At 42.8% G+C, this 27513-nt stretch overlaps 1 protein-coding gene across 2 annotated transcripts; it reads left to right on the top strand.

Moving 5' to 3' along the window:
- Positions 1–24777: 24777 nt before the first annotated feature.
- On the top strand, positions 24778–26471 carry LOC121567549 (RING-box protein 2). 2 transcript variants are annotated; one of them, XM_041877680.2, is made up of 3 exons: positions 24783–25049; positions 25553–25600; positions 26057–26471. In XM_041877680.2, exons 1-3 carry the CDS (start codon positions 24875–24877, stop codon positions 26173–26175), a joined length of 342 nt encoding a protein of 113 aa, XP_041733614.1. In that variant the 5' UTR covers positions 24783–24874; the 3' UTR covers positions 26176–26471. The 2 variants fall into 2 exon arrangements, with proteins under 2 accessions (XP_041733615.1, XP_041733614.1); XM_041877681.2 differs by lacking the exon at positions 25553–25600 and having other exon boundaries at positions 24778–25049.
- The last annotated feature ends 1042 nt before the right edge of the window (positions 26472–27513 follow it).

Below are 27513 nucleotides of genomic sequence, written 5' to 3'. Positions count from 1 at the left end.
ACCCCCTTTCGGATGTTCTGGGCACCCCTAGAATCCTTGCTCCGGGCCCCTATAAGGGTTCACCGGTCCTCCAGATGATCTTGACTGGCCCCTGTATCTTCCTCTGAAATTCCCTCTGGTGTTTCCTCCTGGCCCATTACACTCACGGGCAAAGTGACCAACCTGTCCACAATTATAACACACTTCTGAAGATTGCTGGAAGTATGGCTTAAATCTTCCCCCTCTTCCTCTTCCTAAGCCTTCTCGTCCTCTTCCACTCCAATTCTGTGTCTGTGCAGAGACTGGCTGCGGATATGAAACAACTGGTACCGCTATTGGTGGCTGGTACACTTGCGGTTGGAACTGGTCCGGTTGAAGCTGTGGCAGTGATTGTTGATTTGGTGCACACTGATTCTGCATAACCAAAGCTTGTTTCTTCTCCTTCTTATTCTCTACCAGTTGTATTTGATTGAGTTTTCTGAGAGTTTCTTGGTCCTGTTCTTTCTGGTTGTGTTCCTTTTTCCTGTACAGATCCACTTGATGGGCTATATGATCTGTATAGACACCTTTTTATCATGCTTCCAAGTCCAACCACCTCTGCCAGTTTGCTCCTTACTGGTGAGGGCAGTCCCATCTGCAGTTTAGCTCTCAAAATTGACTGCTCAATTTGACTCACATCTGGATCATTTCCGGTAATATTTCTCCACACTTGATGAGCTCTTGACACATAGGCTCTCTGGTTTTCTTGTTGTCCTAGTGGGTCAATCAGAATGTTGTCAGGATGCACATTTGTTGGAAACGTATCTTTCAGTGCTCTCCACAGCCGATTTCTACTTGCAGCCAACAATTCAGGATCATTCACCGCAGTCCCCACATATCTATTCAGTCCAACTCTCTGAAAAATGTCTTCCATATCTGGAATCCCAAGGAGATTAGCCAAAAGTATCTTAATGTCTCCTATGGCAGACTATGTTCCCACCGTAATTTCTTCCAATTTTGAAATCCAAGGATATGCTCCATCTTGAAGAGTAGGCAGCTTCTCAAATATATCTGACATATCGGTATTCTGCAAAGGCTTATACTCCAGGTTCTGTCCTCGAATTATCACTGGCATCATCTTCTTACTTGTGCTCTCTTTCCTTGGCCTCAATGTATACTTCTTCTCCAATTCTTGGATCAGCAGTTTTTTCTTCTGTATCTTCAGCTTCTTGAGTTGTTCTTCCAGTTCTCTTACTTCTTCTAAATTATTCGCCTTATCCAGGCATGATACGCATCGGTCTATATCTCTTTCTATTTCTTCTGTGCTAATCATTGTAGGATAAAATCCTCTTGAATATCAAGCACCTTTAATCTCCAAATCTTTATCGCTGTCTTCATCTTCACTATCATCAGAACTCGAACCTCTTGTATTCTTCTTCTTCCAACATCCATCACCCCTTCTTTCCGCTCTGGCCAACCTCCGTCTGATCACAGGGTCATATCCACCCATGATCTCTTCTGAATCACTCTGATCATCATCATCATCATCTTCAAGTTCCATCCTCCTGAACCTCACTCCACCCTTAGTTTCCAGACATCTCGTTTTCTTCTTACTTTTGGAGTTTGGATTCATCTTTATGGTCAAAAATACTTTAGACTATATAGCTTATGTAGTTTCCCTCCCTCCCTTTTTTTTTTTTTTTTAAATTAATTAATTAATTAATTAATCAATGTATTTATTTATTTTTATTAATTAATGTATTATTTTATTTATTTATTTTTATTTAATTTTATTTAACCAAATTATTGATTAGTGCCAATCTTACCACCTCCGATCAGGAAAAGTAAAGGAAAAAATTAGTCAACTTCAGAGCAATCCAAAAAAGAAAGACCTGTAATCCAGCAACACTACAGCACTCACAAACCAATTGCTTAATAAGCACCCAATTACCTTAATTTTACAGAATAATGTCAGTGCTGGATTTCCAACACAACTCTAATCAAACCAACTCATGCACAAAAAACTCCAATGTGCAATTCTTAATTACATCAATTGATCAGTCTGTTGCCAAGTCCCTGTCAAATTGTCACAACATGAAATATGCTAGGCACACACAATATCCTGTATGGGAAGGTATGTTTTGTGAACAGAACAGTACTGGCCTTAATTGGACTGGATCCGTGGCAGCACACACTGTCGCGTGACTCACTGGTCAGCACCTCCTCTCTCTCTCTGTCTCCTCCTTCTCGTCTCTCACATAACAGAAGAACAAAGAACACAGACAATAATTTAGTATTTTATGCATACCTATGTCCACATTCGCGCTAAGAAATAAGCAAACAGCTTAACTCAGGAATATTATAAATAGCTCAATAACATTTTATTTTATTTATTTTTAATCCGTCAACATATCTCTCATTTATAAATTCAATAGATCTCAATCAAATAGTTTCATCGTTAAGCAACAGCTGATTTAACAAACAGAATACTTTATTCGTGTGTAAGTCTCCCCCTCCTTCTTTGTCTGCATGTCACAGCAGCTCAGTGCAGGCAGGGAGTGGCATATTTGCTCTACGTAACTCTAAACTCATAAAATCCCACACATGCGCAGTTCATTCACCAGTGCGATTTCAGAGTGAGAAGAGCTCCCAAGCAACTCTATCCAAGCTAAACAACAGAAAGTAGACAGACCAGCTGTCCCTCCGTTATTTCCCCAACACAGACAAACAGTAACACTTAACAGAACTCACAAACCAACACAAAACATAGAACACAAATCCTACTTTGAAGTTTCTTAACTTCACTTATCCTAATCTGCAGATTTATAGTTATTTTCTTATCCATTACAAAACATCTCTATACACTCTTAAAATCCTCCCTGTAGCCTCAAAATCTTTTAACAGTTATTAAACGTTCTCTTTTTATAGAGACTCATAAGATTTTAACCTTAACGTCCTCCCAGGGGGCTCATATATAGTTAACAATTATTAACGTTCTCGCTAACGGAGACACATAAGATTGTAACCTTAACTTCCTTCCAGGGGGCTCATGTATAGTTAACAATTATTAACGTTCTCGCTAACGGAGCCTCATAAGATTTTAACCTTAACTAACATATTTCCTTACAAAAAACTAAAACCCCTGTTCTCAACCAAAACATATATATGTATATATCTCTAACATAAATCTTATCCTAACATGAGTCGACACACAGCTGAAACACAACAGAGACGTCTTTATTTTATTATTATTTTTTCCCCCACACACACACAATTCAAGAGGAATGCATCCGTTCCTACGGTCCTCTAAAGCATGCTACCGTCGTTCCTTATTTCTCATAGTTCCTTCCTAAATTTCTGCTACCACGAGTTTGCAGATATTCAATGAGAGGTTACATCGAACATATACCTCATCAACTATAAGTCGAGGGGTAACTTGCAACCGAATGTATCTACCACAAATTCCAGTTTCCAGAACTGACCTTAAAAATCAACCTAGTGAGTTTTCAGGATTTTCGGCCCATCCTAATGATCGCCTCGTTTGAGGGCTTCCATAGATCAACAATGTCTTAATTAGTATACATTTTTCCTTAGTTCCTGGCCTTATTTCTTCATTCTATTCTTTTTCAATTTTATTCAAGCCAAATATCCCTGTGCCCAGTGTTATCAATTCCTATAGACACTCCCCCCTGTTTGCGTTGTTTCCAACGCAAACAAATTTAGAAATTTAGAACGGATTCTTATCCCAGAGCAAATAACAACAAAGTGCACACATAAGTCTTTCAAACGGTACATCTCCTCAGCGCACACACCCACATAAGCAAACGAACCGACCAGCGCCCAAAATTGTGAGAAATCTCACCTTATGTGCCGCCGTCTTGAGCAGGAGTCACTTCGTAGCTCATGAATGGAACGCTGGAGAGACGCAACATGTCGCCATTCTGTGGTATCTAAATAACGATGCTAATTATGCTGTGATGACAAGAAATCCGCTGACACTGTCCTTGATTATAATAGTTTATTACATCAAAGATTTCAGCGTCAATTTACAGACTCCTGCAGACATCTGGAGAACAACTTACCCAATCTCTAATATGTTGTTCCTCCTCGTCCTTTGTTCCAACCATGGTATTTATAATCTGTAACATGATATGGGTGGTTTTCCCATAAACCAATCCCAGGCCTCCACATAACAGACTTCCTCTAACACACCATTTGCAAACATCAGCAAAGTCATAAACTGTTTAGACACTACATAGGCAAACAGGCAGGATAATCAAAAACTAGGACTGAAGGCTATAACTGGTTCTCACAAACGAGCTAGGGAAATGCTTAGAGGAGTCAAAACAAACAATACCTCACAAGGCACAAACAGAATGAACTGAACTAAATAAGGAGCTGATGAGACCAGGTGAGTAACTAACACAGGTGAAATCAATGAACAAAAATGAAAGACAGGGCTACGTTCAAGAACACAAGGTTGACTAAGAAAATAAATACAGAACCTTACAGGTTGAAATTGCGAGCCCTCTTTTTGTACTGCGGTGATGGGTCAGTTTTATGGGATAATACTGTGATAACTTTACTGTTTTATGTGCAAATAGTTAGGTGATTGTTCAAATTTGATTGGCTCGCATAATATAATTGTTAATTTTGCTCCCAAAAATTCTGAACTCAGAATCACGGAATCCTGGAGAGACTTCTTTGGTTTTGTTTACCTGGCTGCTGTTACCAAATGCTAACTTTAGCATACTGCTTGCTACTTGAGAAGCGAGGCAGTACGGGGTATCCCTTCAGAAACCTACAGCTGTTAGACTGTGAGCTGGACCCCTGGTCACTGGAGAGGCTGGGCAGGGCCATGGCTCTCCACTCCCTCAGCTCTCTGTGTCTCAACTACACAGACAAATAACTTTTGGACTGGTAGGGACAGCTCAGGGCTTTATGCCCTCTTCTTTCCCTCTTCTCATTATATCTGTTGAAGGTGAGGCTTGGCAAAGTACAAGGTGGAGGGGTTGTGGAGTTCTCCCTTTGTCTTCCTCGACTTGATTTGATTAGAACAAACTTTATTGGATACACATTTATAGAAGAAAATAAAATAAAATAGCGGGGTAGGGGTTGGGATTAGGATACAAACCCAGTTTAGGGTAAGGGATTTGGGTTGGGGGAGGGGGTAAATAACTATTACAATTTGAAAGTGGGGGGATGGAAAAACTTGCTCTTCAGGATATTGGGGTGCTTTTTGATAGTGAGTGATGGGATGAGTGGTTGAGGTTGTAATGAGCTTTGTTTTCCTTTTTCCAACAGGAGCGGGCAGAGAAGATTACGCACACGTCTGGGCCTCATCAGAACAGGTAAGTATTCATGTTTAAAGACCATTCAAGGTAAGTACGTTTTTTTAAAGCTGTGCATGTTTAAGAAGTATATTCCAGGATAGACTTTGTTAGGGGTTAAAAAGGGGTATGTCAGTTTGCATTTAAAATGACCTAAAAACAGCCTTAGGCATACTGCTCCTCACAGGAGTATAAAACGTTTTAAAATGGATGTGAGCAAGTAAAATGTCAACCTCCACCACATTAAGATGATGATGAACATGTTGTTTAAAATGTCAGTTTTAAGTGTAGTTGTAATGGTTGTCAGTGGTTAAAAAGGGTGGCCTCAGTGCAGTGCCATAACAGGTGAGTTAAAAGGTTGTTAGGGTGGTTTTAAAGTGATTTTGGGGTTAATAAAATGTAAATATTTAAATATCAGTGGGAGTAAAAGTGGATAAAATCTGATTGAATTACCAAATATATCCACTTAAAAAATTTTGAAATAGTGGTTTAAAAGTAATACAAATTATTCAATATTTTTGAAGTACAGAGAGGGTGTGCTTGGAAAAGAGGACGCACTGTCTCTTGAGGAGGTTGACTTTAACCCGCCACATGTTGGCCCAGATCTCTATTTCGGTGATGACTTTCTGTAGCTTCTTCCCAGCAAACTGGGAGACATGTCCCTCTCTTCGGTGGGAATAATAAATATCACATATATACATGAAAAACAGTAGAGGGCCGAGGGCGGAGCCTTGGGGAGAACCTGGATGATGTGGTTTCTCCCACCCTCACCGCTATCTCCCGCCAATTTTAAAAAACGGTTTAAAAGAGTGACCAACTGAGTGGGAAGTTTCAGGTTTGTATCCTGCGGTCGGAGGAGTCCGTTGTGCCACATTTTGTTGAAGGCCTTCTCAATGTCAAAGAACACCGCTACTGTGACCACTTTCTTGTTAAATCCTCTCTGTACGTCTTCGGCCAACCTCAGGATGTTGTCAGTGGTGGACCTGTTCTTTCTGATGCCGGCCTGGTGCACCCCGAGGGCCCTCATGTCGTCGAAGTGTCGTTGAAGTCGGTCAGTCAAGACCCTCTCCAGCAGCTTCCCCAGGTTGTTGAGAAGGCTGATGGGCCTATAGTTGGCTGGCTGGTGAAGGTCCTTACCCGGTTTTGGAATCATGGTCACCACTGCCGACTTCCTAGGCTTGAGGAAGTGACTGACATGGAGGCAGAGGGTGAAAAGGTCACAGAGGATAAGCTTGTTGTCGATGGTGTCCTCCCCTGGGGCCTTGACCTTCAACTTCTTGATGTGGCTCTGCAGTTATTGTGTGGTGATGGGTGTGATGAGGGGGTTATTGGTGTCCAGTGAGGGGTTTATGAAAAGTTGGGTGGGGATACAAACCTGACGGTCCACGATTGACTTACACTCAGGGTCAAACGGGGGTCATCAGGACAAGAGTGGACATTCTGTCTGTAGGTGGTCTTTAAAAACGTTGGCCTTCCACTATACTCCTGTTGTGTTTTAAAACTATTTTTGTGGTTGCTTGTTTTTCCATTTATTCTGTGTATTTTTTTCCAGAATGTTTTGGGGTTGATATCAATTGTGAGGTCAGAATAGAACAAGATACAATATACTTTATTGCCACGCAACTTAGGTTGGTGGTATTTGTTTATGGTACTGCATGATAGCTCTGAAGTGCAACGAATGTACATACAGTGCTATGAAAAAGTATTTGCCCCCTTTCTAATTTTCTCTACTTTTGCATATTTGTGATACTGAATGTTATCAGATCTTCAACCAAAACCTAATATTAGATAAAGGGAACATAGGTGAACAAATAACACAACAATTACATATTTATTTCATTTATTTCATAAACAAAGTTATGCAACACCCAATTCCCCTGTGTGAAAAAGTAATTGCCCCCTTACACTCAATAACTGGTTGTGCCACCTTTAGCTGCAATGACTTCAACCAAATGCTTCCTGTAGTTGTTGATCAGTCTCTCACGTCGCTGTGGAGGAATTTTGTCCCACTCTTCCATGCAGAACTGCTTTAACTCAGTGACGTGTGGGTTTTCAAGCATGAACTGATTGTTTCAAGTCCTGCCACAACATCTCAATTGAGATTAGGTCTGGACTTTGACTAGGCCATTCCAAAACTTCCAATTTGTTGCTTTTTAGCAATTTTCATGTAGACTTGATTGTGTGTTTTGGATCATTGTCTTGCTGCATGACCCAGCTGCGCTTCAGCTTCAGCTCACAGATGGATGGTCTGACATTCTCCTGTAGAATTCTCTGATACAGAGCAGAATTCATGGTTCCTTCTATTAAGGCAAGTCGTCCAGGTCCTGAGGCAGCAAAGCATCCCCAAACCATCACACCACCACCACCATGCTTGACCTTTGGTATGATGTTCTTACTTTGGAATGCAGTGTTTGGTTTTCGCCAGGCATAATGGGACCCATCTCGTCCAAAAAGTTGACTCAAGTTTGCCAAAAAACACCTGAATGATCATCAAGACTCTTGGAAGAACGTTCTATGGACAGATGATTCAAAAGTATAACTTTTTGGATGACATGGTTCCAGTAATGCCTGGCGAAAACCAAACTCTGCATTCCACAGTAAGAACATCATACCAAAGGTCAAGCATGGTGGTGGTGGTGTGGTGGTGGTGCTCTGGCTCTGAGGAGGATTTGGCCAATTTAGACCGCCCTCTGGTCCATCAATAGGGCGTCTGGGTCACAGGGGATCAACCCACTGGGCACAGATGTCAGCTCAACATCTAGTTTTGATTTACATTTGGTTGAGTTGTCAACTAACGTGAATTTTATGTGAAATCAACAAAACATTTCACCATGTCATTGGATTCTTTTTGGGGGTTGAAATGATGTGGAAACAACGTTGATTCAACCAGTTTTTACCATAGACATTAAAACAAGTAGATAGTGATAGCACTGACGTCATCCATGTATTCCTATAGAAAACTCCCGATGGCACTTGAAGCGTTTGAATTTGAAGCCCTCCCTATTGCTGAATGGGGCTGAATCGCACCAACAACAAACAAATCGCTAAGGTCATGGTGAAAGTGACTGTGACTAGCAAAGGATCATGGGCGATATAGTCAACCTTAATGTCTATGGCCGGCCCATGATTGGTCTGTGTCAGCATGTGATCCTGTGTGACGACAAATGTAGTTGTCAGAATGGATCACTATTTAATTAAATATCTTGATTTGTAGCGAACTTAAAAATAATTCACAGTGGGGATCGAACTTGATCATAATAAACTGATTTTAGAGCCCAGAACATCATAATTTACATAGGCTTTCTAGGGCAGACCAGGGCTTTTGGCACCGCTAGGTTGCTACGCAGTAGCCGACCAGCAGAGCTTGTGACTTCACGCTCCAGACCGGACACTGGAGGCCTGGTGGTAAGGTTTTGGGTGGTTGTGGTGAGTTTGAGGGTTTCCCAGTCTGCAGCTTTGTAGTTGTATTGTATTATTCTGCTTACAGACTGTGCTTGGAGGCAGAGGAAGGGGAGGATGGGGAGGTGATCGCTCCCCACATCTCCACATACTGAGAACATGGTGACCTTGGCTGCTATTGGCAGGGTGCAGAGATCTAGAGTGTTGACAGACTTGTTGAAGGATGAATAGTGGGTTGGTTCATCACTGTTGATGAGGACAAGGTCATGCTGTTCGAGGATGGTGTTCAGTGCTCTGCCGGCTTGGTTTGTGGTTATATTGTTGAAGGTGGGGTGTTTGGCATTGAAGTCACCGATGATGACGACCTTGTGGAATGGGATCAACCCCAGGGGACAGTAGATTGAGGCTAGAGTCAGGCTTGTTCTGTTGGACTGCATGACTCTGGCTGTGATTACATAATTTTGTTTAGTTTGATCTGGGGTTATTGCAATGAAGGTCTTGTTATATGAAACACACTTGTTATACGACTACACAGCGTGAGTTCCGTAGGATTTATGGGACTGTGTTTGTTAGTGTGTGGGTGGGTGGGTGGCAGAGGATGGGTGAGGGAGGTGTGGGGGGGGGTCTACCTGCGTCTTTCTCTCTCTCTCTCTCTCTCTTTCTCTCTCTCTCACACACTGTGTATTTGACTTTGTCTCCGTCTGTCTGCTGGTGTGTCTGTCTGTCTGTCTGCTGGTGCGTATGTCAAAACAAATCCAATCAAATGTATTGGTCACATACAAATGGTTAGCAGATGTTATTGCGAGTGTAGCGAAATGCTTGTGCTTCTAGTTCCGACAGTGCAGCAATATCTAGCAAGTAATATCTAACAGCTCCACAACAAATACCTAATACACACAAATCTAAGTAAAGGAATAGAATAAGAATATATAAATATATGGATGAGCAATGTCATTGTCAGAGCGGCATAGGCTAAGATGCAATAGACAGTATAGAATACAGTATATACATATGAGATGGGTAAGGCAAGATAATGTATGTAAACATTATTAAGATAGTATAGAATACAGTATATACATATGAGATGGGTAATGCAAGATATGTAAACATTATTAAAGTGGCATTATTAAAGTGACTAGTGTTCCATTTATTGAAGTGGCCAGTGATTTTCTAGTCTGTATGTAGGCAGTAGCCACTCTGTGCTAGTGATGGCTGTTTAACAGTCTGATGGCCTTGAGATATAAGCTGTTTTTCAGTCTCTCGGTCCCAGCTTTGATGCACCTGTACTGTCCTCGCCTTCTGGATGATAGCGGGGTGAACAGGCAGTGGCTCGGGTGGTAGTTGTACTTGATTATCTTTTTGGCCTTCCTGTGACATCGGGTGCTGTAGGTGTCCTGGAGGGCTGGTAGTTTGCCCCCGGTGATGCGTTGTGCAGACTGCACCACCCTCTGGAGAGCCCTGCGGTTGTGGGCTGTGCAGTTGGCATACCAGGCGGTGATACAGCCCGACAGGATGCTCTCAATTGTGCATCTGTAAAAGTTTGTGAGGATTTTAGGTGACAGGCCAAATTTCTTCAGCCTCCTGAGGTTGAAGAGACGCGGTTGAGCCTTCTTAACCACACTGTCTGTGTGGGTGGACCATTTCAGTTTGCTGGTGTGTCTGTCTGTCTGCTGGTGTCTCTGTCTGTCTGCTGGTGTGTCTGTCTGCTGGTGTGTCTGTCTGCTGGTGTGTCTGTCTGTCTGCTTGTGTGTCTGTCTGTCTGCTGGTATGTCTGTATGTCTGCTGGTGTGTCTGTCTGCTGGTATGTCTGTCTGCTTGTGTGTCTGTCTGCTGGTGTGTCTGTCTGCTTGTGTGTCTTTCTGTCTGCTGATGTGTCTGTCTGCTGGTGTGTCTGTCTGTCTGCTGGTGTGTCTGTCTGTCTGCTGGTGTGTCTGTCTGTCTGCTGGTGTGTCTGTCTGTCTGCTGGTGTGTCTGTCTGTCTCTGGTGTGTTTTTCTGTCTGCTGGTGTGTCTGTCTGTCTGCTGGTATGTCTGTATGTCTGCTGGTATGTCTGTATGTCTGCTGGTGTGTCTGTCCGTCTGCTGGTGTGTCTGTCTGCTGGTGTGTCTGTCTGTCTGCTTGTCTGTCTGCTGGTGTGTCTGTCTGTCTGCTGGTGTGTCTGTCTGTCTGCTGGTGTGTCTGTCTGTCTGCTGGTGTGTCTGTCTGTCTGCTGGTGTGTCTGTCTGTCTGCTGATGTGTCTGTCTGTCTGCTGGTGTCTCTGTCTGTCTGCTTGTGTCTGTCTGTCTGCTTGTGTGTCTGTCTGTCTGCTGGTATGTCTGTATGTCTGCTGGTATGTCTGTATGTCTGCTGGTGTGTCTGTCTGCTGGTATGTCTGTCTGCTTGTGTGTCTGTCTGCTGGTGTGTCTGTCTGCTTGTGTGTCTTTCTGTCTGCTGATGTGTCTGTCTGCTGGTGTGTCTGTCTGTCTGCTGGTGTGTCTGTCTGTCTGCTGGTGTGTCTGTCTGTCTGCTGGTGTGTCTGTCTGTCTGCTGGTGTGTCTGTCTGTCTGCTGGTGTGTCTGTCTGCTGGTGTGTCTGTCTGTCTGCTGGTGTCTCTATCTGTCTGCTGGTGTGTCTGTCTGTCTGCTGGTGTGTCTGTCTGCTGGTGTGTCTGTCTGCTGGTGTGTCTGTCTGCTGGTGTGTCTGTCTGTCTGCTGGTGTGTCTGTCTGTCTGCTGGTGTATCTGTCTGTCTGCTTGTGTGTCTGTCTGTCTGCTTGTGTGTCTGTCTGTCTGCTGGTGTGTCTGTCTGTCTGCTGGTGTGTCTGTCTGTCTGCTGGTGTGTCTGTCTGTTTGTCTGTCTGTCTGCTGGTGTGTCTGTCCGTCTGCTGGTGTGTCTGTCTGCTGGTGTGTCTGTCTGTCTGCTTGTGTGTCTGTCTGTCGGTCTGTCTGCTGGTGTGTCTGTCTGTCTTCTGGTGTGTCTGTCTGTCTGCTGGTGTGTCTGTCTGTCTGCTGGTGTGTCTGTCTGTCTGCTTGTGTGTCTGTCTGTCTGCTGGTGTGTATGTCTGTCTGCTGGTGTGTCTGTCTGTCTGCTGGTGTGTCTGTCTGCTGGTGTGTCTGTCTGTCTGCTGGTGTGTCTGTCTGTCTGCTGGTGTGTCTGTCTGTCTCTGGTGTGTTTTTCTGTCTGCTGGTGTGTCTGTCTGTCTGCTGGTATGTCTGTATGTCTGCTGGTATGTCTGTATGTCTGCTGGTGTGTCTGTCCGTCTGCTGGTGTGTCTGTCTGCTGGTGTGTCTGTCTGTCTGCTTGTCTGTCTGCTGGTGTGTCTGTCTGTCTGCTGGTGTGTCTGTCTGTCTGCTGGTGTGTCTGTCTGTCTGCTGGTGTGTCTGTCTGTCTGCTGATGTGTCTGTCTGCTGGTGTGTCTGTCTGTCTGCTGGTGTCTCTGTCTGTCTGCTTGTGTCTGTCTGTCTGCTTGTGTGTCTGTCTGTCTGCTGGTATGTCTGTATGTCTGCTGGTATGTCTGTATGTCTGCTGGTATGTCTGTATGTCTGCTGGTGTGTCTGTCTGCTGGTATGTCTGTCTGCTTGTGTGTCTGTCTGCTGGTGTGTCTGTCTGCTTGTGTGTCTTTCTGTCTGCTGATGTGTCTGTCTGCTGGTGTGTCTGTCTGTCTGCTGGTGTGTCTGTCTGTCTGCTGGTGTGTCTGTCTGTCTGCTGGTGTGTCTGTCTGTCTGCTGGTGTGTCTGTCTGTCTGCTGGTGTGTCTGTCTGCTGGTGTGTCTGTCTGTCTGCTGGTGTCTCTATCTGTCTGCTGGTGTGTCTGTCTGTCTGCTGGTGTGTCTGTCTGCTGGTGTGTCTGTCTGCTGGTGTGTCTGTCTGCTGGTGTGTCTGTCTGTCTGCTGGTGTATTTGTCTGTCTGCTTGTGTGTCTGTCTGTCTGCTGGTGTGTCTGTCTGTCTGCTGGTGTGTCTGTCTGTCTGCTGGTGTGTCTGTCTGTTTGTCTGTCTGTCTGCTGGTGTGTCTGTCCGTCTGCTGGTGTGTCTGTCTGCTGGTGTGTCTGTCTGTCTGCTTGTGTGTCTGTCTGTCGGTCTGTCTGCTGGTGTGTCTGTCTGTCTTCTGGTGTGTCTGTCTGTCTGCTGGTGTGTCTGTCTATCTGCTGGTGTGTCTGTCTGTCTGCTGGTGTGTCTGTCTATCTGCTGGTGTGTCTGTCTGTCTGCTGGTGTGTCTGTCTGTCTGCTTGTGTGTCTGTCTGTCTGCTGGTGTGTCTGTCTGTCTGCTGGTGTGTCTGTCTGTCTGCTGGTGTGTCTGTCTGTCTGCTGGTGTGTCTGTCTGCTGGTGTGTCTTTCTGTCTGCTGATGTGTCTGTCTGCTGGTGTGTCTGTCTGTCTGCTGGTATGTCTGTATGTCTGCTGGTATGTATGTATGTCTGCTGGTGTGTCTGTCTGCTGGTGTATCTGTCTGTCTGCTTGTCTGTCTGCTGGTGTGTCTGTCTGTCTGCTGGTGTGTCTGTCTGTCTGCTGGTGTGTCTGTCTGTCTGCTGTTGTGTCTGTCTGTCTGCTGGTGTGTCTTTCTGTCTGCTGATGTGTCTGTCTGCTGGTGTGTCTGTCTGTCTGCTGGTGTGTCTGTCTGTCTGCTTGTGTCTGTCTGTCTGCTTGTGTGTCTGTCTGTCTGCTGGTATGTCTGTATGTCTGCTGGTATGTCTGTATGTCTGCTGGTGTGTCTGTCTGCTGGTATGTCTGTCTGCTTGTGTGTCTGTCTGCTTGTGTGTCTTTCTGTCTGCTGGTGTGTCTGTCTGCTTGTGTGTCTGTCTGTCTGCTGGTGTGTCTGTCTGCTGGTGTGTCTGTCTGTCTGCTGGTGTGTCTGTCTGCTGGTGTGTCTGTTTGCTTGTGTGTCTGTCTGTCTGCAGGTGTGTCTGTCTGTCTGCTGGTGTGTCTGTCTGTCTGCTGGTGTGTCTGTCTGCTTGTGTGTCTGTCTGTCCGCTGGTGTGTCTGTCTGTCTGCTGGTGTGTCTGTCTGCTGGTGTGTCTTTCTGTCTGCTGGTGTGTCTTTCTGTCTGCTGGTGTGTCTGTCGATTTGCCATCCGTCTTTCTGTGGATCTGCTTCTGTCTCTCTGTCTGTTTTGAGTCTTTTAGTCATTGGGTCTTTGTACAGTCACGGTCAAAAAGATGCAACTATTTTGGGTCATCCTTCTCCCTCCCTCTCTCTTTCAATTCAATTCAAATACGTTTTATTGGCATGAATGGGTACCACTGTTGCCAAAGCAATGCAATTATAGTATTATAGTTTATTCATACATTCAATTCAGTTCAATTCAACAAATTGGGTTAGCTATAAGGTAGAGATAACCACAATCCACATCGGTTGTTATTTTATGTTGAAATGAACTTGTTTATAGTATTATTTACTGGTAACTAACTAGTTACTAACTGGTTATTGATTAAAGGCGCAATCTGAATACTGCCATGGATGGAAGGGACAGTGAAGGGACATTTTAAGACCATCTATAATTAGTGGTGCAAAATAGCACGGTGGACTATATCATGTTCTGTCTTTGTAGTTTGACCCAAGCGTCTTCTTTTCTTTCAATAGAGATCTGTATATAAATGGCAACGAGCTGCAGAGTGGGGATGCCACTAAGCTAGTTCAGGCCCTTGCTGAGTGTGCCAAGCAAGCTGCTAATGGAGTGTAATCAGCTGACAACACCACACCCAACTGCACCCTGGACAACAAGTGCAGGGTTATTATAATACTTTTTCAAAGTTTTTCAAGAGTGTCAATAATGTTTCTAACACCTAAAGATAGTCAAAGTCAACTCTGACATTTCAGCATTGCCATGACCACAAGGCAAACGCCAAACCCTAGGAGCTTTGCTATTATATTCAACCACAGTGATTTTTGTGATCCAGAATGTTTTGGGAGTTATTCAACTGTATAGATACACAATATTTAGACATTAAACCAATATTAGTCAACCTCTTGCGGTAACATCACAAGGCTTGGACCCCGGCCCAATGGGCCCATGTGACCCTACACAACATTAAATGAGCTGGACGTCTATAACACCACATTGAACCCACAATAGAGATCTGCTACCCGACCCGTGCCCGAACGGCCCCCGTCATTATACATTGGATTACGGCCGGGAAGGACCAGTTTTTTCATCAATAACTAGGGTACAGGTAGGGCTCGGGTATTACTAAATTGATCACTAACATTTTGAAGCTGAGCCATTTGCTCATGCTCTGCTGCGCCGTACAGTTATATCTGACTAAGATCATAACATGTTGTCAGAAGTGATTCAACCTCGTCAAATATAAAACAGGAGAGATGATTTCATAGAAAATAATGTTCCTTGAGTTTTGTCAGTTTAGAGTGACAAAAAGTAGCCAACAGCTCACTGCTCTCTGATGTCTCCTCATTGAGCACAGCAGCCCAAGTGGAGCCGTTACTATGGTTACTCACCCACTCAGAGCCACCATGAGCAGAGTGCATGCAGAGCGAGTTGCCTGCGCGCAGGGAGCGAGTGATGGACAGAGAGGAGCCGCTAATGGATTTACTAACAGAGGAAGTTATTTCTGATTTCGTGTTTCGGGCAGGGCCGGGCTTTCAATTTGGCAGAAGCAATCGGGTCTGGGTTGGGTAGGGCCTGAAGGTCGCGGGCATGGGTAGGGCTCGGGTTTAAAATTCAGTACAGTACCAGTTAAAGGTTTGGACACACCTACTCATTCAATGGTTTTTCTTTATTTTTACTATTTTCTACATTGTACAATAATAGTGAAGACATCAAAACTATGAAATAACACATATGGAATCATGTAGTAACCAAAAAAGTGTTAAACAAATCAAAAGAGATTCTTCAAAGTAGCCACCCTTTGCCTTGATGACAGCTTTGCACACTCTTGGCATTCTCTCAACCAGCTTCACCTGGAATGCTTTTCCAACAGTCTTGAAGGAATTCCCACATATACTGAGCACTTGTTGGCTGCTTTTCCTTCACTCTGTGGTCCAACTCATCCCAAACTATCTCAATTGGGTTGAGGTCGGGTGATTGTGGAGGCCAGGTCATCTGATGCAGCATTTTATCACTCTTCTTATTGGCCAAATAGCCCTTACACAGCCTGGAGGTGTGTTGGGTCATTGTCCTGTTGAAAAACAAATGATAGTCCCACTAAGCGCAAACCAGATGGGATGGCGTATCACTGCAGAATGCTGTGGCAGCCATGCTGGTTAAGTGTCCCTTGAATTCTAAATAAATCAGCGACAGTGTCACCAGCAAAGCACCCCCACACCATCACGGACTGTAGCCACCTCAGTCCTCCTACTCCAATGCTAGAGGAATCGGTTAAGGATGTTGTGATGGGGCCATGGAGAGAGAGTTAAAAAATATAATATATATATAGAGAGAGAGAGAGAGAGAAACCCTGATAACATTCATATGTATTTAGCATAAGTAATTTCATTTGTTGAATTGAACTGAATTGAATGTATGAATAAACTATAATACTATAATTGCATTGCTTTGGCAACAGTGGTGCCCATTCATGCCAATAAAACGTATTTGAATTGAATTGAAAGAGAGAGGGAGGGAGAAGGATGACCCAAAATAGTTGCATCTCTTTGACCGTGACTGTACAAAGACCCAATGACTAAAAGACTCAAAACAGACAGAGAGACAGAAGCAGATCCACAGAAAGACGGATGGCAAATCGACAGACACACCAGCAGACAGAAAGACACACCAGCAGACAGACAGACACACCAGCAGACAGACAGACACACCAGCAGACAGACAGACACACCAGCAGACAGACAGACACACCAGCAGACAGACAGACACACCAGCAGACAGACAGACACACCAGCAGATAGACAGACACACCAGCAGACAGACAGACACACCAGCAGACAGACAGACACACCATCAGGGGACACTTAACCAGCATGGCTACCACAGCATTCTGCAGTGATACGCCATCCCATCTGGTTTGCGCTTAGTGGGACTATCATTTGTTTTTCAACAGGACAACGACCCAACACACCTCCAGGCTGTGTAAGGGCTATTTGACCAAGAAGAAGAGTGATGGAATGCTGCATCAGATGACCTGGCCTCCACAATCACCCGACCTCAACCCAATTGAGATGGTTTGGGATGAGTTCTAACGTCACTGAACTTGTTATCCACTAGCAAGTGCAGATGAGACACAGATACTCTTGCCCTCGACTATCAATATGGTTCTCTCTTATCATTCATCAAATACCAAGCTATATTGTATGCAAAAAAAGGGACAATTATATTATTTTATACTAATAAAATTGCTCAGAAATAAAAGCTTCTAAAAAAGATAAGTGTCAAAATTATTGACACCCTTAAGAATGTTATAAATTAAATTAAATCTGCATTAACATTCTACTTTTTAAGTTAATCTTAGTTAGAATCCTTAATTGAAACAATAACAAAACGGCACCCTGCCTCTGTTTTGGTAAAAATCTGAGGGATGGGCCTGGAGAAATGGAACCACTCTCAAATTCATAGACAGCACTATCGATGCAAGGACTGAGCATCCATGATATCAAATGTATAGTTTCAACCATCTTTTGAGGCTATACAGTGTTTGTTTACAAACACTGGAGTAAAACAAGCTTATATTTTAGGTTCTGATGGGGTATGACAGTTAAATCAAGCTCATGAGGCATTTATAAGTTATATTCTTACAGAAACAATGGGTATATTTAATTAATTTAAAGTCCAAAAATTGATGTAGCTATTAAGGATTCTAGCGTTAAGGTTTCACAACTCCTACAGCACACATTTTTGTTGTAGCCTCGGACAAGCGCACAAGTTTGTTACGGGGCTATACAACAGAAATCTGTGCTGGATTAGGGCCTAATGAATTTATTTCAATTTACTGATTTCCTCATATGAACTGTAACTCAGTCAAATCTTTGAAATTGTTGCATGTTGCGTTTATATTTTTGTTCAGTATAAAATAACTTTTTTTTGCAGGACATAACATATACAAAATGGAAGATGTTGTACACAGTTTTCGGGGACCTGTTTTAGCTTGTGAGCACTACTTTTTTACCCCTTTTCATGATATCCAATTGGTAGTTACAGTCTTGCCCCATCGCTGCAACTCCCGTACGGACTTGGGAGAGGTGAAGGTCGAGAGCAATGCGTCCCCCGAAACATGACCATGCCAAGCCACACTGCTTCTTGACACACTGCTCGCTTAACTCGGAAGCCAGCTGCACCAAAGTGTCGGAGGAAACACCATACAACTGGCGACGTGTCAGCGTGCATGCACCCGGCCCGCCACAGGAGTCACTAGAGCGCGATGGGACAAGGACATCCCGGCCGGCCAAACCCTCCCCTAACCCAGACGACGCTGGGCCAATTGCGCGCCGCCTCATGGGTCTCCTGGTCGCGGCACAGCCTGGGATCAAACCCGGGTCTGTAGTGATGCATCAAGCACTGCAATGCAGTGCCTTAGACCACTGCGCCACTCGGGAGTGCCCCGTGAGCGCTACTTTCTAAACTACTGGTTGAAATGATATAAAACCTTTATAATACATCTTTATGTGAAGGAGAGAGGCTTCACTACAGGAACTGTCTGTCACACCCAATGAATAGTATTCCCTCTCAACAGGTTGCAGTGAAAGATGCAGGTGTTCTTCTTTTGTCCACTTCATGATACTTTTTTTCTCTCGAGGATGACCCGGTTGTGCTCTGTTGCTTATGTTATTTTTTTCTTCAATACAGAAATAGCATGCAAATATATCCCATGACAGAGAGGTTTTGTGTAAACAGTTCTCATGTGTTCTGAGGAGTTTGAAGCCACTGCATCCTGTTCCCTGCCCCTCCTCCGGAAAGCAGCGGGATCATCCTTAAATCCTCTTGAATCCTATCCAAACAAACCAACCCAGGTCTTTTGGCTGTTCCTCATTTTCCTCATCTGGAGAAATCCAGAGGAACAAAACAACAGCATCATTCAGGGTCTTGCTTGAAGACCTTAACTTTTTAACTGTATAATTTTGTTTCCCACCTCCACCCTTCCACCCCACTCTGCAATCATCTGCATCTCCACACCAGGTGCACTCCTCTGTGCTCCAAGAACACTTAAACCAATTTACCTCCACTCCACTCTAGTGTTCTTACAGGACATCAAATGTCTGGTATGTTATTGTTGCAATCCAGCTAGATTTTTTCCTTCCAACAGCAGGAGATTAAGCGTTCTCAGGGCACTCATAGCATGCTCTGCAAATAACCCCTATTCCCAGAGCATTTCTCCAATGTGTTATTTCTTATGGCCCCAGCTGCAGCATATGGATAGGAGCCCCTTTGCCCTTCCAGTCTCCAAAGTGCCCTTTTCGGTGGTGGTATAATTTCACCAAAAATGTATGTTGTTTTTTTCAATAAAAAAGTTGTCGTTAAATTCTCATCTATGCTTCAGAACCAAAAAGTTGAGTGTCTTGATTGTTGACCAATGACCGTTCATCAGCATTGGGTGCGCATATCCAGATTAGTGACCAGAAATAACTTGTTTGCCTGCCAAAAACAGAGTAGGCCTACGTTTATCATCCATATACAATACAGTTTAGCAATCTACTACTGACATCTTGCCAGAACAATAGGCTACTGAGCGATTTGATTGATCATTTTCATTTTTCAGATAGGCCTAGTTTGGGTGGCTACTGGCTATATGTCGAAAGATAAGCAGCTGTAACATCCCACTGCCTTTAATATTATGTGATGAAGATGTAAAATATTTGGGGAATAACAGGGTTACTCAGCTGGCAATGAGCACTGCAGGCAGGCTGCCCTCTAAAGTGATAGAGCGATGCAGACAGAAAACATGCTTTCAATCCGATCCTGCAACCTCCACTACAAGCAGTAGGCCATATGATTTTTTTGCTCTGGACTCCAGAGAAGTGACATGATAGGCCTACACTGAGTGTACAAAACATTAAGAACACCTGCTCTTTTCATGACATAGACTGACCAGGTGAATCAAGGTGAAAGCTATGATCCCATATTGATGTCACTTGTTAAATCCACTTCAATCAGTGTAGAGGAAGGAGACAGGTTAAAGAAGGATGTTTAAGCCTGGAGACAATTGAGACATGGATTGTGTATGTGTGCCATTCAGAGGGTGAAATGGGCAAGGCAAGAAATGTAAGTGCCTTTATATGGGGTATGGTAGTAGGTGCCAAGCGCACCTGTTTGTGTCAAGAACTGCAACGCTGCTGGGTTTTTTCACGCTCAACAGTTTCCTGTGTGTATCAAGAATGGTCCACCACCCAAAGGACATCCAGCCAACTTAACACAACTGTGGGAAGCATTGGGGGGGTGCAACTCAATATTAGGAAGGTGTTCCTAATGTTTGGTATACTCATTGTAAATCCCCAGTTAATATTGTCTGCTAACATGAATGACTTTCAGCTCCCAATGCAGGTGTTAAACACAGTTTATATCTTGCGTTTTGAAAATGCATCACCGTTTATGGCTGTAATGACAGGCTACATTTGCTCAGCAATTGTGTACGCATGTTCACGTGTGCACATTTTTTACAACTCCTTTTTTGGGGTCGCGGGTCAAAACATTTGAAAACCACTGGGATATGTGTTGGTCATTGTTAATGTGCAGCATTTATTCCAGTTCAAAATAGTTTAGCAAAATATTTTTTCTCATCAGATTGTGCTGCTTTCCCCTCTTCTTGTAATAATTGCAAGAAGAGTCTGTGACCCGGGTTGCAGATATTTTTTTGGGGGGGGTTACCTTTTTATAGTTTGTGCACATGCCCCCCCAAAAGGTATCTGCATGGCCCTGTTCTGCTGTGACTCATTTGTATTGTGTTGCTGGTATTTACATTGTTCTGTAAGCGTGATTGAAACTGATATTGTACACATGTTAAATCTTTAGATTCTGGGCTGGTTTACCAGACCCAGATTAAGGAAATGTCTGGACTAAAAAGCCATTTGAATGATTCTCCAAGACATAGGCTTAATCTGGGTATGGAAAACCGGCACTAGATCTGGCAGTAATTCAGATATGCCCTATAAATAACGGTCTGCTGCTATTCTTCTTTGCAGTGGTGGAAAAAGTACTCAATTGTCATACTTGAGTAAAAGTAAATGCTATACACAAAATTCCTTATATTAAGCATACCAGATGGCATGATTTTCTAGTTTTTTATTTATTTACCGACAGCCATGGGCACACTCCAACACTCAGACATAATTTACAAACGCAGTATGTGTTTAGTGAGTCCGCCAGATGAGGCAGTAGGGATGACAACTCATTGTATTTATAGGTGCGTGAATTGGAACATATTGTTGTCCTGCATTAGCATTCGAAATGTAACGAGTACTTTTGGGTGTCAGGGAAAATGCATGCGAGTAAAAAGTACATATTTTCTTTAGGAATGTAATGGAGTAAAATAAGTACAAGTTGTAAAAGATATATATATATAAATAGTAAAGTACAGATACCCAAAAAAACTACTTAAGTAGTACTTCAAAGTATTTTTTCTTAGTTACTTTACACCACTGCTTCTTTGTGATCCCCAGGCTGGTTCTGTTCTCAAGTCACCTGAAAGAACTGGACCTTACTGAGAACGACATTGGGGATATTGGAGGGAAACTGCTTCTAGACGCTTTTAAAGAGAGGAAAGAAGGTAAGGCTACAGCTGACTGGCTGATGAGCTGACCAATCACCTGGTAAAATGGAGTGGACTGGATTTAGTTCTCCAGCAACAATATTCTAAATACTGTGAGCATGCGTTGGGTGGAGTCTCTTCAGTGTAACATTTTGATAGGTCTCTCCAGTTAGCCTGCCTGATTTCTCACAGTGTGTTGTATTTTGTATTATGCCCTGGCTTTCCCTAGCTAAACTGCATCCTTTAAAAGTCAGTCACCCCTCGAATGTGAACCAACACATTTGCTGCCATTTCAAATATTGCCATGGAAATTAAATATTTGAAAAAGAAACATCACAACAATGTATAATCTACATATAGTGCCTTCAGAAAGTATTCACACCCCTTGACCCTTTCAACTTTTTGTTGTTACAAACTGAATTTAAAATTGATAAAATTTAGATTTTTTTGTCAAAGTGGAATGATGTTTTCTGAATTTCTTTTAAATGAATACAAAATGAAAAGCTGAAATGCCTCGAGTCGATAAGTATTCAACACCTTTTTCATGGCAAGCCTAAATAAGTTCAGTAGTAAAAATGTGCTTAACAAGTCACATAAGTTGTATGGACTAACTCTGTGTGCAATAATAGTGTTTAATATGATTTTTGAATGACTACCTCATCTCTGTACCCCACACATACAATTATCTGTAAGGTCCTGCAATCGAAGCAGTGAATTTCAAACACAGATTCAACCACAAAGAAAGGCACCTATTGATAGATGGGTAAAAATAAAATAATGAATATCCCTTTGAGCATGGTGATGTTATTCATTACACTTCGGATGGTGTATCAATACACCCAGTCACTACAAAGATACAGGTGTCCTTCCTAACTCAGTTGGCGGAGAGGAAGGAAACCGCTCAGGAATTTCACTATGAGGCCAATGGTGACTTTAAAACAGTTACTGAGTTGAATGGCTCTGATGGGTGAAACCTGAGGATGGATCAACAACATTGTAGTTATTACTCCACAATACTAACCTAATTGACAGAGTGAAAAGAAGGAAGCCTGTACAGAATACAAATATTCCAAAACATGCATCCTGTTTGCAAAAAGGCACTAAAGAAATACTGCAAAGAATGTGGCAAAGCAATTAACTTTTTCTCCTGAATTCAAAGTGTTCTGTTTGGGGCAAATCCAATACAACACATAACTCTCCATATTTTCAAGCATATTGGTGGTGGCTGCATCATGTTATAGGTATGCTTGTAATCGTTAAGCGAAGGGGAGTTTTTCAGGATAAAAAACCCCCAGAATGGACCTAAGCTGTCATGCCTGCTCCCCCTCCCCCTCCCCCTCCTCGGTGCTCGAGGGCGCCAGGCTGCCCATCATTACGCACACCTGTCACCATCATTACTCGCATCAGCGCTTCATTGGACTCACATGGACTTCATCACTGTTTAATTACCTCCCCTATGTCTGTCTGTTCCTCAGTTGTGATCCCTGTGTCAGCATTAATGTCGTTATGTTTCCCCTGTCCAGACGCTGTCCGTGTTTTGTTTCATGTCTGTATATATTAAATCCTCGTCCTGTACTTGCTTCCTGTCTCCCAGCGTCTGTCCTCACAAAGCACAGGCAAGATCCAAGAGGAAAACCTGGTTCAGTCTGATTTCCACCAGACACTGGGAGTTGAATTCACTTTTCAGCCAAATCTACACTAAAGTTGCTTACCAAGAAGAAAATGAATGTTCCTGAGGGGCCGAGTTACAGTTGATTTAAAACTGCTCAAAAATCTATGGCAAGACCTGAAAATGGTTGTCTAGCAATAATCAACAACCAATCTGACAGAGCTTGAAGAATTTTTACAAGAATAATGGGGACATTTTGCACAATCCAGGTGTGGAAAAGCTCTTAGAGACTTACCTAGTTAGTTAGTTATTTTTTTTTACAAATGTTTAAGAAATTCTGCGACTTTGACATTGAGTATTTTGTGTAGATCGTTGACAAAATTACATTTAAATTGATTTTAATCCCACTGTAACAAAACAAAAGTTGGAAAAAGTCAAGTGGTGTGAATACTTTCTGAAGGCACTGTATTTTTTAGATATGGTTACTTCTACGTAGTTTCAAATAAATGTTTGGAGAAGCCTTTGCAACAATCTGACAATCAGCCCTACAGAAAATACAATACCAAACAGCACAGACAAATGACTTAATTCATGTCTCCTCATCATATCAGATGTGTTTTACACTTCCATCCACAAAATTGACATCCAGAGAAACATGAACACTCCTTTAATATGTTTGTCTATATAGTATTTGACTCACTTAGTTTCTAACCCAACTTACCCACATGCTCAGAAAATGCTACAGGTGTGAACCCCATGTTCATCAAACAGTTTATTTGTATTACCCTCTCACTAGTAGGATGTGAGTACACGTACACCATGTTTTAAATAAACATGACATACCATGTACTTTTATAGTTCTTTATTATTTATTCTAGGCTAAAAGCAAATGAATGAGTGAAACTCTGTGGGAAGAAGTCCATCGAGCGGTCTCAAGAGACCGAGGCAACAGGAGACTTCAAAAGCACAGTGCATGACAGAGTCCTGTGGTACTCTGTGATTGAGTAGAGGACTTGGAGGATGATGGGGTGTGATTGCCTCAAAAGTATACAATCCTGTGAACCCAAGACCTGACTCAGCTGTACATCAATATTCCTAGTCATGCTATGTTTTGGAAAATAATAAATTGTCTTATGGCACGCACTGTACATACATTTTATGTGCATCAGGCTGGAGTTTTTTGGAATGAGATTACAGTTTTGATTGCCTTCTGTCAATGTTTTTTTTTTCCTTCATTAGGACCTTGCATAGATAAACTAGGTTATTGGAAATACTTTTCCTGTTGCGCTACAGTGATTTTGAAAGCCAGAATTCCCTGATGAAATAGTTTTGTTATTTCATACATATGGCTTATACATATATCATTTCACATAAGAGAGAGAGAGAACACCACTGAGATCAAAACAGAGATGAGTGTATGAATAATTTGAGAACTGTGGTTAGATTTCATTGAATTGTCTCAATGGTGTCCAAACATCTGTATTGAATTTTGAGAAAGTCTGGTGTGGATACAGTATGCTCTGCCAAATAAGCAATATATATTACTTAAAAGTTGAGTGCCATTATTAGTTTAACTGTCAGCAGTACTAAATTCATAGAAAAAGTAAAACTGAGCAACAGTAGCCATACAGTATATAAAAAACAAAAGACACACACAGCAAAATAGCCATAACAGAAGGGTGCACAATACACAATAAGATCACCAGATACCTTTTCTTAGCTACGTGAGGAGACCTACAGTGAAATATTTTACTTTGTCACAGTAAGCTACCTTTTGATCTTTGGCTCCGCCATCTGTTCGTTTGGCAGTACTGCAGATGTGTTTTAGCGCACGAGCGCCCCCTGCTTTGTTTGCTCTGCTGGGCTGGCTACAAAATCCTAGCTAAATGCTAACACCACGGTATAGCTAGCTAGGTTCTTTCGTCCATTTTGTTTTGCTGTTAGCTAGCTTATTCTATGGCAAAGATGGAAGACAGTGAAGAGCCGGGTTTTGTTCACTCTCACAGCTCTACTTCTGGGTCAAAATCGAGCAGTGACAAGATGTTTTCTCTCAAGAAATGGAATGCTGTGGCAATGTGGAGCTGGGATGTGGAGTGCGATACATGCGCCATTTGTAGGGTCCAAGTTATGGGTAAGTTTGTTTGAATCCGTGATTTAGCTAGCTAGGCAGCTAACTAGTTACAGTGGTACACCCATAGCCAACTCTTGATGCGCATTAAGCTACTGTTAGCTAACAACAAGCTAAATACAGTAGCTTAGTGGTCAGACAGTCACCTAAACTGATTAAAATATGATCATCATCATGAGCAGACAGACTGAGAATGCTTCCTGGTTGGATAGCTTTGCTTGCTAGCTCGTAACTAACTATCAAATAGACAACTAACGTTAGCTAGCTACCGTTTCGTAGTTAATATAACTAACGTTAGGAGGTTAACGTTAGAATTCTGAAAACATGGCTCAAGTCATTGCAAGGAATCAAGTTAGTTACAGTAACTAGCTAACATCGCCTGGGAGGACAGAATTGCTAGCCAGCAGTATCAGTCCATTTGTCACCATGCAGGAATTGTCAGCGACAGCTGTACACCAGTTTAGCTAGTTAGCAAAGTTTCCTTGATATGTACCTTCTCTCCGCAGATGCATGCTTGCGGTGTCAGGCTGAAAATAAACAAGAGGACTGTGTCGGTAAGCCACTTTAAACGTCTTAGCCCAACATTGATATAGCCCCAAAGACACCAGACAGTATAGTTTGGTGTTATCAGACCAGCGGTAGGTATGACCCTGGACCTACATGGGTCTGCTCCAGTGTTTGGGGGAAACCTGGATACTCATTTTATAGATCCTCAACCTGTCAACAAACCCTGACTGGTCTCACAGCAGGAGATGTGCATGTGACAGATATACCTGGGTACCTAGTCTGGTATATGGGGTTAAAATTGGATAAAGCCAGGGTATCTAAACCTTGGTAAAGCAGAGTTTGTGTCCTGTGTATGCATTAGGATATAAATGTTGGTTGTGTGTGTGTACCACCATGGTGCTTTACCATGTATTCTGCTCTTCTGCTGACATGGTGAATTTGAAAATACCATGTAGCACACCATTTCATAGTGTGCTTCTGTCTCCCCTCTCTCTCTTTCACAGTGGTATGGGGAGAGTGCAACCACTCTTTCCACAATTGCTGCATGTCTCTCTGGGTGAAGCAGAACAATCGCTGTCCACTGTGCCAGCAGGACTGGGTCGTGCAGAGAATCGGCAAATGAAGTCCCTCTAACGTTCCCATCCTTACACTGCAAGTTTGGACAGGAGACCGGAACCTTCTATGTACATGACTGGGCATGCTGCTGTCATTCCTTTGATGTTACGATCTAGAATGAATGGCCAATATCCTGGTGAAGACTTCCTTGCCCCACTGTTTGATGGAAACGTCAACAGGTGCAGGGCAATGCTGAAGAACTGAGGATAGGTGCTGCGCTTTGTGTCATTGTTAACTTTGTTGTGTCATCCAATATGTTTTTGTGAGAGAAAGTTAGTTATTAAAATAAATATTTTAAGCATAGCTTTATTTCTTCCTTAAGCATTTTAATGTCATGTGTTATGGTTGCATCCCCTCAGAAGTCTGAACTCAGACCATGAGGTGTCTGCCTTCCTTGCTACCCGTAAGAGCCCATTTCATACTTCACCTACTAATCAAGGGAATGTTTATAGAATATCTGCTATTGCCTCTGCATCATGTGTAGGCTATTGGGGTTTGGATCTATGGTGCTGCAGGGACTGTATTTAGTCCCGGCAGAGGCAACCAGTAGGAGAGGAGCACTCCGAGTCAGTTAACCAATCAGAGAACTTCCCAGATTGCATAATTGAGGCATTGTAATTGCATAATACATGCCAATCAGACAAGTCACACCTGTCTATAAGAGTAGTCACATTCAACTGATGAAATTATCATGAGTTCAACTTGAAATATTATATTCCACTTATATCATAACATGCATTTCATGTGAAATACATTAATGGTTTGGCAAATATTTTGGTGGATATTTGCATGGCAATAGCCAAAGTTTGGAAGCATTGTCCTTACTGATCTGGTCTACGGTTAAAAGCAGCCCTGTATGTTGTGTAGGAATGTAACACCTAGTAGCTTCCATGTGGGGAAAAAAATAAAAAATTGACCCGTAGCACAACTACAGAAGCTGTTTTGGATGCAAGGAGTTCATGTTTACATTTGAGTAGACAATCTTATCCAGAGTGACTTACCGTAAGTAGTGCGTGCATACGTTTTTGTACTGGTCCCCCATGGGAATTGAACCCACAACCCTGGCATTGCAAGCGCCATGCTCTACCAGCTGAACCACAACTGAGTGTAGGAAGACAGCTGAGATTATGTAAATACAGTGCAAAAACATGAAGGAAAATAAAACACGTTGTTTCACTTTGATACTGTACATGTATATAATACAGCATAATATATAGTCATAATCCTGCCTGTCTTCTGTTCTTCAGCCAAAGCACACCCCTTTTAGCATAACATAACTTTAAATAGACACAGCTTACCTACATGTTTTATCAGACTTTGCTACTCCTCATGGTTTTAGGTTGCT

The sequence above is a fragment of the Coregonus clupeaformis genome, chromosome 6 (assembly GCF_020615455.1).
Source record: "Coregonus clupeaformis isolate EN_2021a chromosome 6, ASM2061545v1, whole genome shotgun sequence".
NCBI classification, from domain to species: Eukaryota; Metazoa; Chordata; class Actinopteri; order Salmoniformes; family Salmonidae; genus Coregonus; species Coregonus clupeaformis.
The sequence above is the reverse complement of the archived record's forward strand: the minus strand, read 5'-3'. Positions and strand labels throughout refer to the sequence as shown.

What these genes read in the sequence shown, in the direction of transcription:
- LOC121567549 (XM_041877680.2), top strand. Translation starts at nt 24,875, where the DNA reads ATGGCAAAGATGGAAGACAGTGAAGAGCCGGGTTTTGTTCACTCTCAC. An exon ending in TTGTAGGGTCCAAGTTATGG is followed by an intron (nt 25,050 to 25,552) that starts GTAAGTTTGTTT and finishes TTCTCTCCGCAG; the next exon opens with ATGCATGCTTGCGGTGTCAG. An exon ending in TAAACAAGAGGACTGTGTCG is followed by an intron (nt 25,601 to 26,056) that starts GTAAGCCACTTT and finishes TCTCTTTCACAG; the next exon opens with TGGTATGGGGAGAGTGCAAC.